Consider the following 16,556-nt stretch of genomic DNA (forward strand, 5'->3'; position numbering starts at 1 on the left):
GCTGTGCTCCAGTCCTGCCTGGCTTGGGACACAAACAGATGTTATGCCGGCCCCGACCGGCTCTGCCCTCTCAAAGAGGAGGCCTTGTTCAGGAGGCTCGAGCCCTGAAATGCATTGTTTTGGGCCTCCTCTAAGACAAAAAGAGGAGCCACTCCTTCTGAAAGGGCCCCGCAATATGGCCGTCACAGATAAATCATGGGGGTTGAGGGTTGTTGGTGGGGGGGGGACCAATGAATTCTCAATGTGCCACTTAATGGGCGCTCTTAAATATGATGGGATATTTCCGCGCAGGCTTTGAATGAAGCCCAGCGAATCTTAATGTCAGTGGGCAGAGCTGTTTAAGAGGCCGCAGTGCCAACGCTGGGTTTTACAGCTGCGTATGAACGGGCCGCTGCGTTGAAGAACATCCCTGTAACTGGAAACGAAGCAACAAGTACTAAAAACAACAGGCCAAGGGGCATAAAACATCCCATCGCCTTTACCCTGACAATGCCCTCTTCAAAAATAGTCTCTCAATCTCTGAAGCCAATATTTAAAACTTAAAGGGCCACACTGGTGTCAAATTTGCCATAATTCGTATGAGCTAATTCAGTGGTTCTCAATATGGAGTCACAGGATCCGCAGAGGTCCAGGGGGGCCTCCAGGACAATGAGAAATAGTTCGACTTCACCATAATTTAATTTACAGATTGTACAATGTACAGTAATGACTGTTTTGATCATTGTTTCCTCTGATCTTCTTAACTACATTAGAAAGATATGGAAGTCTGGATTAAATCACATCTCACAACATTTTATTTAATGGGGGCCTAATGCAGATTAAATTGAGGGTGCTTGATATGAAAAAGGTTTCTCACCATATAATAAAGATTTTCCAAAACAGAATCAGAATCAGAATCAGAAATACTTTAATAATCCCAGGGGGAAATTACTTAAACCTGGCATTATGAAAAATCTAAAACTCACCCATTATCATGTGAAATGTGTGTGCTGACACTTAAATGAGTCAAAGGTCAAATCTCATTGAATAATGACCAATTCTCATCCGAAGCTCTCAAGAAGAGTTCCCTGTTTAGAAGATGCTCAGTTATTGGCCAGTGCGTTTCCCCATGTGTGGCGATTTCCTTGTGGACAACTTTAAGTACACTCTACTGCACACTTTCATGCTTCAGCCCTGAAAGGAGTTGAATGGTTGACTTGTTGTTGGTGATGATGAGAGTAGTGTGTGTTGGGGTGTGTGTCCGTGCACAACACACTTACATAACCTCTAGAGACAACATGCACAGGGGGCAGCTTGGCGTCCCCCTCCCTATTCTCCAGTAAGAAAAACTGTTATTGTGCTCTGCCCTACAAAGGCAGAGGACTACATTATTCAAAAATAGACTGACATCATACAAGCGGGAAACTTTGTGCCAGGCACAAAGAGTCTCCTATCGTACACAGTTTATGGCACATTTCATTTGGACTAAATCAAATCAAATGTAATCCTATCCTGGTTGTTGAACCTTCTTTTTACAAAAGGCTCGAATTCACTTTTGCATTCACCTTTTAACAGTCTTTAACAACCTTTGCAAATAATCAATAATAATAATAATGATAATAAAAAAAAAAATAATAATAATAACAATAAAAATCAATGCCATAATCAATTGTTCATGATTAATTAAAAAGAATAGTTCCAAAAAGTGCTGTGTAAAAAATGCTACAGTCAAAGATCCAAGCAGGGCTGAAATTAGACCTGGATCACGACCGACTTATCTGATTATTATAAAAAAAACGACGAGCATATTAAATCTTCATTCATTTAGCAGGTTATATAACCTTCCTCTGGCATCTGTCAAGATATGAGGTTGAAGATGGATTTTCATTTTTAAATCATATTTCGATGTGTCATTTGAGCTATTGATCTTGCTTGCCTGTCCAGTGGTTAATTTACGCCATGGCATTTTTCATAATTTCCTTAGAACAATCTGTTGGGAGAGGGCGCAAACCCAATTGAGCCAGGACACCAGGCCTGGACCGGCCATCAAGCAGTTCCTGCAAATGCAGAAGAGTGGCTGTCTTTTGAATTTTTTGGGCCGCTCAGGTAGTTTTTGGGGTGTCCAACATGCAAGTAAATATAACTTAATATAACAACTTAAAGTACCCAAATTGTAATCAGTTGTACAACCAGCCACTGTCCAGGTCGAAGGGTACTCAACCCTTCAACATTAGACGTGGAATTATTCCCTTATGGAGCTTTCTTACCAACATGACTACCAAAGCAGCTGCAGCAGACAATACTCTCTTCAATGTTGTGCAATACAACTAGGATTACAAGTCCATGTCAGCAGCTGGAGTATTCCCTATTTCCTCTGACCTAACAGTGCATTATCTCAGAGAGAAATTCCATTAACTCCATAACTGTTCAGAGATGGAGTGACAGTGCTACCTCTGTAACAGGCAGGGTAGGGGGGTGACGGGTCTGAGGGAGTCAGGGCCCTACCCCCCCCCCGTGCGCCTTCCGTGCCAGGCTCTGCGTTCATCCTTGGGTTTGGATCAGTCACGCCATGCTACAGTTGGCATGGTGTGCCCGGCTGACCACCCAACCCCCCCCCCCCCCCCCCCCCCCACACACACACACGCACACACGCACACCCCAAACTCTCTTCCAATGCACAATAGCAATAGCCGGGCTCAAACACGCTGTTGTTAACTGATGCGACCGACAAACACCGACTCGCTCCTCATTTGCCAGCGCTTTAATTATATGGGCTGCGCTACGATCAAAGCTACATTGGTCGTGTTACGCCCTCATAGCTGCACTTACTCACCCTCTCTCCATCTCCCTCTCTCTCTCTCTCTCTCTCTCTCTCGCTCTCTCTTTCACTGTATTCATTAGCATACAGAGCAAACGGAGGGACCGAGGGAGGAGGGAGAAAGGGTGTCGTTGTCTAGAGGGAATAGCCTCCCTCTATATCCAGATGGGTTATCTCTGGTATAATGGGGCCTCATTGTGATAGATTGGGCTCCCTCAGTCAGATAATATGCCTTTATTGTATTGTAGGGAAACATCTCCATCACAAGCTCTGGGCTAGGGAGCAATAAACTGGCCTAGGTCAAACGGCAGAACAGTCACCAAAGCAGATAATTCTTTGCATCAGATAGTGTCAATCACAAACAAAAACCCTTGTATTGGTCTTGTCGGCTCAAACGAACCATGAAAGAGTAGTTGATGTACATAATTTAACCAAGTTCTGAGAAAAAGAATGATGATGTGGCCAACAATAGACGTGTTACCTCCTCTGGGATACAGAAAACCTCCAATTGTTGTATTGAATTTGAGGCCAGTTATGTGTATGATTGTGGGTTTGTGTTTATGTCGTTCTATCTATCCTTGCGTCTGTTGGAAGCCAAACAAGGTCGTAGTCCCTAGTGTCCAGGGTCCCTCAGAACAGAGGCCCAATCAGTGCTAGCCCACTGGTTAATGGATGGATGGGGCCCAAAATTAATTAGCCTGACTAATGTAGTGTACACTTAATTACACCAGCGCATTTTGATTTATGGCAGGCCAGCAGAACACATGCGAGAGAAAGTCTGGATAAAAAGGGAAAAATGTTTACTGGTATCAATTGCCTGGCATAGGTTTATCAACAAGGACAATAGCATCCATGTTGATATCTATGTAAGAGGGAATTTATACAGAAATACACATACCTGGCCTAATTTGTATGGTTTTCTTCAAAAAGTCTGAAAATTACACTAAACAAACTTACCTTGAATGAATGAACTAAGGAATGTATAACATTCACCTATAATTGATAAAGATCTAAAAATGAGTATATCAATACACAACGGTAATTATACACAAACGCACGCACGCACGCACGCACGCACGCACACGCACACACACACACACACACACACACACACACACACACGTATATATACACACACACATACATATATACACACACACACAGTATATATATATAGTATATAGTATATATACAGTGCATCTGATCAAAAGCTTTACTCTAAGGCATGTGCTGTGATAAATGTGTGAAAAATAAAATACCTATCACTCTGGCTTGTCATTACTGAGTGTTTTACAGCATTCATTAGGAGAGGGGCTAGTCCTGGGCCCAACCTTTAATTTCATGCTGCTCAAGCAAGAGAAAAGACAGGGGACAAAGGGGCTGAAGATTGATACGGCGGACTGCCCCATTCCACTTCCACATCCTGCATACACTGGCAGGGGGCGCTATTCCAAACGGCCGCCAGGCTGGATCCCTCTCCAACACCCGGATCACTGAGAGGCCAGCTAGCTTAATGAAATCTGCTCATGTAGCTTCAGATCAGCTCCAATTAAAACAGCCCCACACCATGTCACAGGGACAGTAGATCAAGTCAGCAATTAACCTTCCCTCTGGCCTCTATCAATCCTTAAATTGGAGCGAGTGGCCAGCAGCACACAATTTCTGCAGATATTAAATTTACATTCTATTAAGTTTAATTAGGAGGGATTTTAAATATACTGGGAGTCCAGGCACGGAGCCCTTCACCTGTCACTGGCCCTGATTCACGACCACCAGCGACCTAAGGGAACACACACACACACACACACACACACACACACACACACACACACACACACACACACACACACACACACACACACACACACACACACACACACACACACACACACACACACACACACTTTTACTAGAGCCCTATTCCTCCCCAGTCAACCCACAGGTACACCCAAGTCTGTTACATCACTCCGTACACAGTACCCTGTGATCACTCTCTAATCCAAACTATGTACATTTTCGAAGTAGGAGATGTTTTGATCATTTTGAAATATCAACTCTACACATCATTTAAGAGATTTTAACTTTCCAGTATGGCTACTTTGATTAAAAGCCTCCAAGATGAGACGTGTGGTGTAGTAAGAGGCTTATTGACCCAGTGGCGGTGCCAGTTTTTCTTGAAGGGGCTGCTTCATTAATCAGATAGCATGCTCTGGGAATTATGAAACGGCAAGGTTACAAGCAAAAACACATACAGAGAGTATCTAAGAGTCAGTTTGATTTGTCCACCCACTAATTATTGAAACCACACCAGCCAAGGACAATGCTGTAACCACAACTGAATTCCGGTTGATTAAAAGCGGTGAGCGAATTAAATAAAACCACAACATTTAAAGACTGGGTTACATATAATGAGAATGAGCAACTGCGACGCCCCTAATTAAAGCCAAATTTGACCGTAAATAATGTGGATGTCCAATAACATTGTGTGAGAGCTACTCAATGGGGAATCATCAACGCTACACGGTGGTGGGTAGCGACGGTTAGCGATCCATCCACACTGGTTGAGTCACAGCTATGTAGTAACAAACAAAAACAAACTACAAGCACTTTTATGATGTTGGGAAGGAGCAGCATCATGCCATCATTAGCTCTACTAATGATGCTGCCGGCAACCGCACAAGCAATCTTTGGCATTCAGGACCACCACAAATAAGACATTACATTGGTGTTCATGGAAACATATCATAGTCTTTCCCAACTGGTAAAGCTGGCTGTAGTTGTTTCTTCCAGCTCACCTTTGGGATCAGGAAAGAGGTTTCAACAACCCCTTGATCAGAGCGGATCCGTGTGCATCGAAGCCCTTGACCACACAAACCTGCAATTCTTCTGGGCTAATGTCCGCAAAACCAATAAAAATTAGCTGTCCACGATAAAACTCATTGCAGCAGTGGCTGTTTCTTTAAAGTATTGACAGACAATTTCAACACCAACACCACTAATCAGGTTCCCAGCAGCTCCTGGTCCACTAGCTCTGTGGTTCACTGGTTACTGTCGATACACTTACAATCGTTTGACGAGAGATTTATCTGATCGAAGAATCTTTAAGAAACATGTTTTTTTTTTTTTAAATAACTACAGAAATCCAGCAGAAGCGCTATGGCCATTTTAGGAGGTGCTATAAGGGGGAAAAAACATTGGCTTCAACTCGAAGCCAAACAAACAGGATTCTGCGGTATTTGCACCGGTTGAATACATCGCCTTGCCTTTCTCTTCTCACGCTTCACAAGCATGATCAGCTTCTTTTCTGCCCCTCAAGAGACACCTGCACCTCTTCCCACTGGTTGGAACCCCAGCCGTCATCAGCTGCACCTTTCCTGTGCTTGGGTCCATAGCCTGTGAACCCCTGGGAAGGGGAGCGGGTGAGGGTTTGGTCGGGAGTTGGACCACCTTCAGGCAGCTCAGCCCCGGTATTAGTCTCCACGTGGCTGTGTCCTTTGTCCGCGAGTCAAAAGGCCGCTGAATGGGGGTCAATTGAAGCCAATTCTCTCTGTCGGTCACAATTAATGGGGTAGCCCCCTGGCTGGACAGGAAAGGGCGGGGGTGGGGGGGGGGGGGGTACAGGGCGCTAAAGGGCCTTTGGTTACTGATCCCGCCGAACAAGCATGCCAGGAATTTGCCACCTGTGTCCAACCCAGGGGACAAAGACAACCCCCGGGCACACCTCCTTCTCCTTGCATTTGGACACATCCTGAAACGCCCAGTCTACCACACATCAAAATCACACGGCAGGATGGGTAAGGTGGGAGTGTGTTTCTTCAGAGTCTAGTCACCCACTACGAATGAGGGGACAGAAAAGTGACTAGCGTTGCGTGCAGCTGCAGAGAAATATATAGTGCTCTCGGCAAGTGGCTAGTGGCACCTCCCAGGATGGGTTAAAAGTGTCAAAGTGAGTTTCAAAACTTCTCGAAATGGTAAGAATTATATATATAATTTCACAATTACATCATCCACTTAACAATATGAAGGAATTCATCGCTCAACATGTCCGCGTGAGGTTCTTGGCAAAATACTATTCTGCTGGATTGAAACCGAAGAGCAGAGAAAAATGAGACAAAGAGAAAGCGAGAAAGAGAGGCTGGCCCATCTGAATCAATCTGCAGATAAGCATGGGAAATCGATCCGCCCTTCGCCCATCTACAGCTAAGCACTTCACTGGATGTGCACTAATTGCCCTGCTGACATTAATTGTCATTAAAGGGTTTAAAACGGTTGCCTGGCTGCAGCGCTAGTCCCCGAGCTGAAGCTGTGCCCCCATTTGTTTATTACAGCTCTCTATAAAACAGAACACAGGTGATCGCCATGGAAGTCAGCTTGGCCCATGCGCGGGAACAGGTTCCGCGTGATGCTAGGCTTCCCGTTTAACCGGCGTCTCAGGAAGATGACATCACCATCCTATCCTGTTCAATGGTTGTGTGCACGAGAAATCCTCGTTAGGGAGGAAGGAGTCTGTGTGTGGGTTGCATTACTCCCCACAGGTCTAATTTCCTGTGGTCTGCCGCAGTCTGAAGAGACCCCCTATGTTGCTGTCACACCCCTTCCAACAGGGAAAATCAATCAGATACACGAGGCCTAACAAATTGGTGCTTCTGTGTGTCTGTGGGAGAAAGCAGGACCAAGGTACATAAGAAGGGGTGGGGGGGCAACGGTGGAACCAGCAATGCAGGCCTTCCACATCGCTGGAAAAAGGGGTCACGACCCCCCGCTCCACTTTGACAGCATTTCAGAGTGTTAGGAACAAGCGGAGGGTGAGTGCTTACCCTCAACAGAGCAGTGCGGAGTGGGGTTGGATTGTTTCCGGGGGGCAAGGGGAGAAAGTCATACGGATAACTTATAGTCCTTGAGCGAGGATAGGCTGCAAGAGTGTCCGAGGCATCTCACATGACCATCTGATTGGTTGATTTGCTTTTGGCTTGGAGGGCACTTAAATACTCAGAACACAAAATTACATTACATATTATTTGTACCCACCATAACTTAGACGTGACCTGAGGATACTTACATCATGATATTCTAATGATATCATAACTGCACTGATATGATAATACATAACACTAATATCATCAATGTAAAACATCACTGATGAGAGCCAAACCTCTAGTGGGCGTTGTCAGACTTCAAATGATCAAGGAGTTAATTTGACCCAATTAGGGAAGTGAAATCCAATGTACTGTATAAACTTTGCAACTGTTATGGCTGAATCGATTTACAGTGCAGACTCAAAATCAAATCACATGTTTGTACTGAGTAGAACCATGTGATTTCCATCCCATTCCGTTTGGCCCCTGCATACGGAAAAAAAAAGATGGATTCGTGATTCGCCACAAGCGCAGTGGTCGGGTGGCTAAACCACACCCCGGACCCTAAAGAAGGCTGTCCTCTCGCTTACCTCACAGGGTGAAGCCCCTCTTGAGTCACTTGAGCAAAACCTCTCCATTCAGAAAGCTTTCCCTCCTCTTCCCTTTTCTTTTGAATGGGGCTCTGATTGAAACTGAACAATGCCCACACCTTCAACAGGCCCACTGATTCCTGGGCCATTGTTGCCGGGGAGTGAGCCAGGAGCACCCCACAAGTGGTTTTCTCTCCCACTCCGTTATCATAAGGCAGCACTGTCTGTGGTGGGCCTTTATGACTTGTTATGCCACTGAACAACACCCCCAACACCTCCCCCTTCACCTTCTCATTAAGAATGCTGAAAGACTGCAATGCCCTGGCTCTTAGTGGCCTCATTTGCACCGAGATAAGGGGAGGAGGAGATGGAAGCGAGAAAGAGGGAGGGAGTAAGAGAGGAAGGGAGAGAGAGAGAGAGAGAGAGAGAGAGAGCGTGGTGAATAGCACCGTAACATAACAATGCATTTGGAGGCTAGGTTGGCAAACACAGCTGGGCCGACCGCAGTTGAGTGGATAATGAGCCATAACTCTGACAGGACGGTGGGCTACTAAAACCACTTTTACTATGCTATTGCCTTCACACACACACACACACACACACACACACACACACACACACACACACACACACACACACACACACACACACACACACACACACACACACACACACACACTCTAATCTTTGTCACACACACGCCAACATATAGATTGGCATGCATGCACACACATTCCTACTGTAAGCGAACGTGCACATATACACCAATACAACAACATTAATTTCACAGCACACACTGGGGCTCTCACACAGACATGAACTCATACATGAGTCAACCCGGGAGAAAACACGCATTCTCCCACACTCCCATTCAAAATTAGTTTAACCGAAACAGGCTTAAATCTTAAAAAAATAAATAAAATAAAATAGTGAAACCAAAGCGCTAACCTCAATAACCTGCTTAGAGTCCAATCTGAAGTTGAAGTCCCCAAAGACAAAATATGGAACCTTCTCATACCGCTGGTCCGTGATCCTGAAAAATAACAAAAAACAAAAAAACATGACAACGTTTTGTTAATACAATAATAATAAATACAATTTCAATCAAACTATAAATATCCCTCTATCTATATGGATAGAGATAGATAAATTTAATTTTTTAATGACTTAAGCAGTCTAATTGAGAACTAATTGGCATGTTTTGACAAAAACGGCAATTAGTTGTCAATTACACTGCTTAACAGTCATCAGTTTGTTGACTTCCCAGGCCTCAGGGCACCTACTTATTGAGGTCCACAGCGCCGCCTGCTGGTCTAAATATTGTGGGTGGTTAGTTTTCAGCTGTGTTGAAGTAGGAGCGAAATGTGTGGATGGTTCTTGAGCAGCTATGGACCGAGGGCCACAAGGGCAAGTTTCGACGAACCAAGTAGAGTGACCTGCTTAAATGTGCAACTCTGATGAGACCCTCCTTTATAGAACGAGGGAACATTACCCGTCCTGAGTGTACCAGAAAAAATTCATGTCCTAAATGGATGAAGGGAAGGGACAATACCAGTCAAATTGAGTCTTACGCTCTTTTAGCCTGCCATATATTATGGCAACAAATTTGTTAATTCTATGATAAGGAAACGGAGCTTCCACCTTTTGAAATGAACACATTAAAAATACAGCAAGATTAGGTAATTTTATCAAAAAAAAAAACTTACTCTAGTTGTCCAGGATATCATTTAAGGTAGCTTTCCCACTATATCAGTTGAATTATATTTAAAAAAAAAAGTAATAATATGCTGTATAATAAATATAAAAAGTGATCCATCATCAGGAAAATGGTCAGGGATAAAGTAAGTGTTTTTCTCGACTAGTAAACGGAATGAAACTCGATTTGACAACGGTACAGTTCTTTAATGCACATTAAAAGCAAGAAAATGTTAAAAATCATTTTAAACATTGTTCCTATGGTACAGTTAAACTATGAGCTCTGTACATTGTTGTGTTCCTGCTAAGTTCATAAAGAACTCTCCAACTGAGTCAGAATCCGATCCCCCGGACATAAACCCCTGTTGTCACTGACGACCAGGCTTCCCATCGCAGTGTTCAGCTAAACCCCTGCACTCAAACCAGAATTTCTGTCTCACTCCAGCTCCTCCGATGCCTCCTAGGGCTCTTTTTAATCTGAGTTTTATGTCTCTTGTCTTATTAATGTTTATAATGTACTACTCGTATAATATTTTTTATTGTTAAAAAAAGAAGACGGAAAAAAAAAAAAAAAAAAAGGACCGGGACAATCTGGGAGTGCAGTAGAGTACGGGGCAGGATTCATGGAGTCCTGCTCCTCCGTGTCATGGAATGCTTCCAGACCCCGAGAGCCTTCACTAGAGCGCCGGCATTCCGGCGCATTTAAAAAAAGGCACCTAAGCGACATATAATTAACTCCAATGCCTCATCACTGGCTAAAAAGTGGCTCCGCTACCGGACACGGATAAGAAATTAAGGGTGGGGTGGTGGCGCAGCCTCTTGTGTAATTAATGATTGGGGATGCTTGGCACGCTAGGCCCGTTAATCGCTGGGATAAATCTCTGCGTGGACTCTCCGGGCCCAGATAACAATATATTTATGGGGCTGTAAAGAGAGGAGCCTCCTCTCTCACTGGTGGGTCCCGTCTCCCTCTGGCTGTCGTAAAGCATCGCTACTTCTTTGCTGTGAGGAGGAGGGGCAAAGAGGATTGAACTAAAAGGCTGAGAACATAGAGCAATTATATTAAATAGAGACTAGATCATGTTGTCATCCCATAGCTCTTCCGCAAAAGGGGGTCTGTCTGCATCTTGCTGCGTCTTTGGATACGGACATCCCTGAGATGTAATTTGATAACTGGCAAAACAAACACAGACAACTCACACAAGTGTTTGTCGTCACACGCAGGTCTGTTTACGATTTTGCGAAGGAAGTGTTTGACGACTTTACCTTTTCAAGATGTGTGTGCCTGTGTATTTTTGTGAGCATGGGTACGTGTATATATATGTGTGTATATGTGTGTGAGGATTTCTAAAATGAGAAAGTCATCATTTAAACAAAGCACTGCCTACTCAGAGTACGACACTTGAATAAATTAAAAGTTAGAAACTCACATTCTTGGTTGACAAAACAACTCTTTAACAGGCTTTCTGCTTTCTATCTGGAGAAATATTGAGCGACAAAAATCAGCTTTGGGCTATTTTCCAAGTAGAACCTTTTAAAATGGAAATGGCCTTGGATGGCAACTAATCCCGCCTTTGAAAAAGGGCATAAAAAAAAAGTCAAATGTCAAAAATTCAGATGTGCACCTGTAGTCAGTAGGGTTGTGCCTATTTGTGCGTATGTGAATTTATTGTTAAGTGTTTTTATTAACGCATGCACTTGGACTAAGAGGAGTGACGTCATTAAGGACTCCAGGCTGCATTCATTCTGATCCCATTGCCCTCCCCAACCCCAAGATAATATCAAAAAAAATGTACACAATAATTATCTGATATGAATAAAAGGCATATAAAATCGTAAGTTAAGCATTGCTGAGAAAAAGTGCAAATCTCACAACAAAAATAAATCTATCCAAAATGAGTGTGGTTAAGTATATGTATTTAGTTAAAAAAATACAGTACACACACACACACACTATATAATATATAGAATAAAATATTAAATAAATATTAAACGATCAACAGCAGTTGTTACAGGCATGGGAACTCATTCTTACCATACACCCCCACACACACCCCTACATAAACAAACAAACACAAAAACTAATGAATCCATTGATCAATTAGTCAGTAGTTGGTTCAGGCCAGACAGTAGAGAGATTGAGAGAGAGAGGGGAGTGAGAAGGAGAGTATATGGATGTGGATGAGGGAAAGTCAAGTAAGAGGACACAAACAATGCCAGGAACATGAAACAAAAGGAAAGAAAAAAGGGCCCAGTGAATATGTCTGAAAGGGATTTGGTGGAGTGAAACAGTGTGAGTATCTGGATATTTTTCCTGCGGGGTTTTGTGATTTTCCCCCCTCCGCTCGGCGTCCCATAGCTTTATCCCGACTAACAGCCATGTCTAATACCCGCAGCCTTGCTGTTTTGTCTGCCAGACCAAGGTATCAGCCGCAGGTCAGAAGGTAACGCTCTGTTTACACGATCGTTTCCTAAAGCACTCATGGTGACCCACTGGTGTGAAAGTTGACTTCAGCCTGGCCTTTTGTGCCGGTGCTGGTGGTGGTGGGTGGTGATTGTGTGGGGTGTAGGGTGTGTGTGTGTGTGTGTGTGTGTGTGGTTGTGTGTGTATGTGTGTGTGTGGGGGGGGGGGGGGGGGGGGGGGCTAAAAGAATCGCCACATTAGCCACAGCGGCCTGGCCGTGAATGGGACTGAAGGTGGGGGGTCCAGAGCTGTCGGGGGGGCCCCCCAAAATCTTCGTTGGGGGCCCCCATTAGCAGCGTCATCACAGTTCATTCAGGCAAACTGTAACAGTGTCAGTGACATTCCCCCACAAAGACGCACTCCTTTACACAGTCTATAAACATGCTTCCCCCCAGCCAATTCATTGCGCCATGACACCCCTGAAATGGGCTCTTTACAAGGGCTGTTCTTACCGAGCTCGGTGTGTGTGTGTGTGTGTGTGTGTGTGTGCATGCGCGTGTGTTTGTGTGCGTGTGTGTGTGTGGGGGGCGCACACACAAAGATAGGGTCAAACGCTAATTAATAACAACTCTGCTCCCATGCTCTTCGTAGCATCAGCACAAAAAGAAATAGCTATTGTGCTCAGTCTTTTTGTTTTTTATCCACACACTCCTATAAAAGCACAACACACACATATTAACAGGTGTAGATGGTTTATAGTCATCTAGAAAAACAGTTAAAAAGATTAGTTGGGATTTATCTAGTCAAAACAGCACTTTAAAAATATTAAAGCCCTTCAGATGACGATCCCAATGTCCTATTGATGGTGGTGGGTACTCAGGTGCATTGCCCTTTTAAAATATGCATGCATAGAAAGACGTACATGATGCATGTGTCCAAGCCAGAGGTTTCACCACTATTGATTTTTGCTAGTTGCCAAGTTTTTCATAATAGTCGTTGACAACTCGTCTTTTAGCTTTTCTGTAAGAAAGACGCAGAGAGGGGAGTTCTCGACGATCTTGGAACCCATCGGCTACCGGTCTGACGGCGATTTCGCTTTTTGTTCACTTTATTTTCCCATTTACTACATGTGAAACAATCCGGTCGTCGACGTCGTCCCTCAACCCTATTGTCGCGTTTCAAGTTGTTAATCAGACTGTAGGTCTTGGCCTGGATATCCGTTGGCTACACCAGAGCCCCAGAAATATTGGCAATTTAATTTTGTTAATTTAATTAATTAAGAGAACATAGCTGAATTAAGATATACATTTAAATACATATTTCAATATCTTATTTCACTATTACAATGATTATTGCAAATCTAGTGACGTTAACAAAAAATATGTTGTCCACGACTAGTCGACTTCTACCAACAGCGCTGACTAGTGGTAATAGTAGTGGACTAGTTGGTGAAACCAAGAGTACAAGCACCTTGCAACACAACAGACATCTCAGCATACAGCATATAACATTGACATAAAAATTTCAACCTCAATCCCACACTGAGCGGGTCCAGATTACGGGGTGTGTTGGCAGCTGAGCAGGGTCATAATAGACACTGGCGATAGGATTAAAAGGATGCGAGCGGGAGCCGTGTCACGATTAAATTTGACAAGATGACTTACCATAAGTTGGCCGCTCCCATTTGACTTGGCGCACAATGGTTTGTGCCGGCCGGAGTGGTAGCATTGTAAGTGAATGTTGAGAATTCGGGGGGGAATGCTAACATTGTGAAGAATGTGCTGGGGTGACGTCCGACTGAATGGGCCAGAGGTGGCCCCTCTGCGGGACCTTTGACACTGCGGGAGAGTCCATCCAGCCCCCTGTTAACCAACCCCCCTCAACCTCCACCCAAACACCCCACCCTGGTCCTCCACAACTCCCATCCCATCCAGAGTAGCCCATGGGGGGGGGGCAGGGTGCAGGGATGCAGGGGGGGAGGGCACTACTGCGGTCACACAGAGGTTAAGCCAACTCCAACCCAAAAGGTACCACCAACACAGAGCTGTGAATCAAATCTTCCAGACGAGTTAAAAGGTGTTGGTGTCTGGTTCATGTGGCCAAGAGTCAAAGTAACAGCTGACTAAAATGGTAAAACCCAAACACCATGGTCTACAATTTTAATTTAGACCCTCCTCATCAACAGATATGTCACTCAGGTCTAGCTGTAAATAGTAAGAACTGATTGGTGTTCCAGAGGGGAAGCATGCATGCACCTGTCTATTCCCTTGCCTATGCCTCGTTTGGGGAGGTGGGAGGGGTCTTGTGGGTGGGTTTCTTTGGGTGAAATAAACAGGTCCACTATGGTGAGAGAGAGAGAGAGAGAGCGAGAGAGAGCGAGAGAGAGAGAGAGAGAGAGAGAGAGAGAGAGAGAGAGAGAGAGAGTTAGTTAAATTAAGATCAAGCTTGCACGGGCCTCCCACGGTGCATTCACCAGTGGTGGAAAAAGTACTTGAAAGCCATACTTGAGTAAAAGTAAAGAACTCTCTTAAAAAAACTACTCTAGTAAAAGTGAAAGTCGCTCATTAGAATACTACTTAAGTAAAAGTCTTAAAGTAGCTAATATTGAAGGTACTTAAGTATCAAAAGTAATTATATAGTATTAAATCTACTTTAATGTACAAGTATCAAAAGTAAAAGCTTTGGAGAAAAAAAATCCAATATTCCTGTATTTTTCAGTCAGCATAAGAGACACTTAATTTGGTAAGACACATCATTCACTCTGAACTAAGAAAACATTTGTTGTAAACATGGCCCCGGTGTTGGTATCCATCAGTCGTAGCAGGCGCAGGTGTGGCAGCACCACTGCTGGAGGAGGCTGTCGCGCTCCAACACACTGCTCTAGTTGTGGCTCTCTGGGAAACTGCATGTGCTAGCTCAGTAGCAATGCTGCAAAAACCAAACTTAACACAGGCAGGGTTGCCAGGTCTCCATGACAAACCCAGACACTCCTCAACCCGCGGACAAAAAACCCCCCAAAAAAAACCACAACACTTCAACCACATCAACACTTGAAAAGCAGCTCAATTCCACGGGAAAACCACAGACCTGGCAACTCTGAAGACAGGCTTGAGAGTGTTTGTTTACACTCAGCTTGCTGCTGATATGCCCCTTGATTCACAACACAAACCTTGTGATAACTGGCTTCACTAACATCATTGGCTGCAAGTTTTCCTCAGACTTTGTCGCGAGAAAGTTGTTCTAGGGAAATGTATTAGAGTAAAAGTATACTTTTTTAGGGCTTAATGTGGATAAGTAAAAGTTGACAAATATATAATAACTCAAGTTAAGTACAGATAATCCTGATGAATAATAATCCAGATAATACTTTACACCACTGGCATTCACGCACACACGTACACAGAGTGAGAGAAAGACAAACACTACTCTCTTCTTAAGAAATCCACCCAGGCTTTTTTATGGAGGATCTCCCAGTGCTTATCCAGTCCCCTCCTTTCCGTGGCCAAAAATGTCTATTGGCTGAAGAGAGAGAAAAAAAACCAAAAAAAAAAAAAACCTGGGCAGCCCTTTTCTCTGCCCTTTCAGCCTGTTGTTCTGGGAAAAGCCTAAAGGGAAACATTTAGATTGGGGGGGGGGCTCTTTGAGAGAACCCTGACAGTTGACTGATGACCATCCATAAAATGACAAAGCATGGCTGTGTGGTGGCCAGTGCGCCCCACTGCCTCCCCATGGGAAACTAATTGCTCCGAATTGTTAACGGCAACATTATTTTTCTGCCAATCATTGCTTCTCAATGCCCCTGAAAATGAGCATGAAATGAGCCCTTTCAGTGGACAAAACGGTTAAATGTCCCCAATGTTGATCAAATTAACTTCAGCCCCGTGACAATGGACTATATTTGTGTGAAAATAATGGCACACCACAAAGCCGTCCTTTATGCCAGGATTTCACACTTGTAATGTAAAACTGTTCTCCGTGGACCGAACCAGAGACTGTGGGGTTGGAAAAAGAAACAAACTCCCATACACAAAATGTTTTTTTTAAGGAAATTAATAAAAGTGATGTATTTGTCTCATACTATAATTTTAGCCGGCAACCATGTATTTTATCATCCTCCTCAGTTAATGACGATCCAGGATCAGAGCAACTATTGTTATGAAATCAGCTGTGGCATTTTAAATGTTTATGCGTAATATGGGTGACAGTGATATGAT

At 44.0% G+C, this 16,556-nt stretch overlaps 1 protein-coding gene across 3 annotated transcripts in view; it reads right to left on the minus strand.

Moving 5' to 3' along the window:
• The window catches only part of inpp5a (inositol polyphosphate-5-phosphatase A), a 166,981-nt gene that overhangs the window by 40,038 nt on the left and 110,387 nt on the right, over positions 1-16,556 (minus strand). For all 3 annotated transcript variants that reach the window (XM_080017236.1, XM_080017237.1, XM_080017238.1), the window contains one exon: positions 9,192-9,276. In XM_080017236.1, coding sequence (XP_079873362.1) covers positions 9,192-9,276 — 85 coding nt within the window. The remainder of the gene's footprint in view (positions 1-9,191; positions 9,277-16,556) is intronic.

Source organism: Zeus faber, assembly GCF_960531495.2.
Source record: "Zeus faber genome assembly, chromosome: 16".
Classification (NCBI taxonomy): Eukaryota; Metazoa; Chordata; class Actinopteri; order Zeiformes; family Zeidae; genus Zeus; species Zeus faber.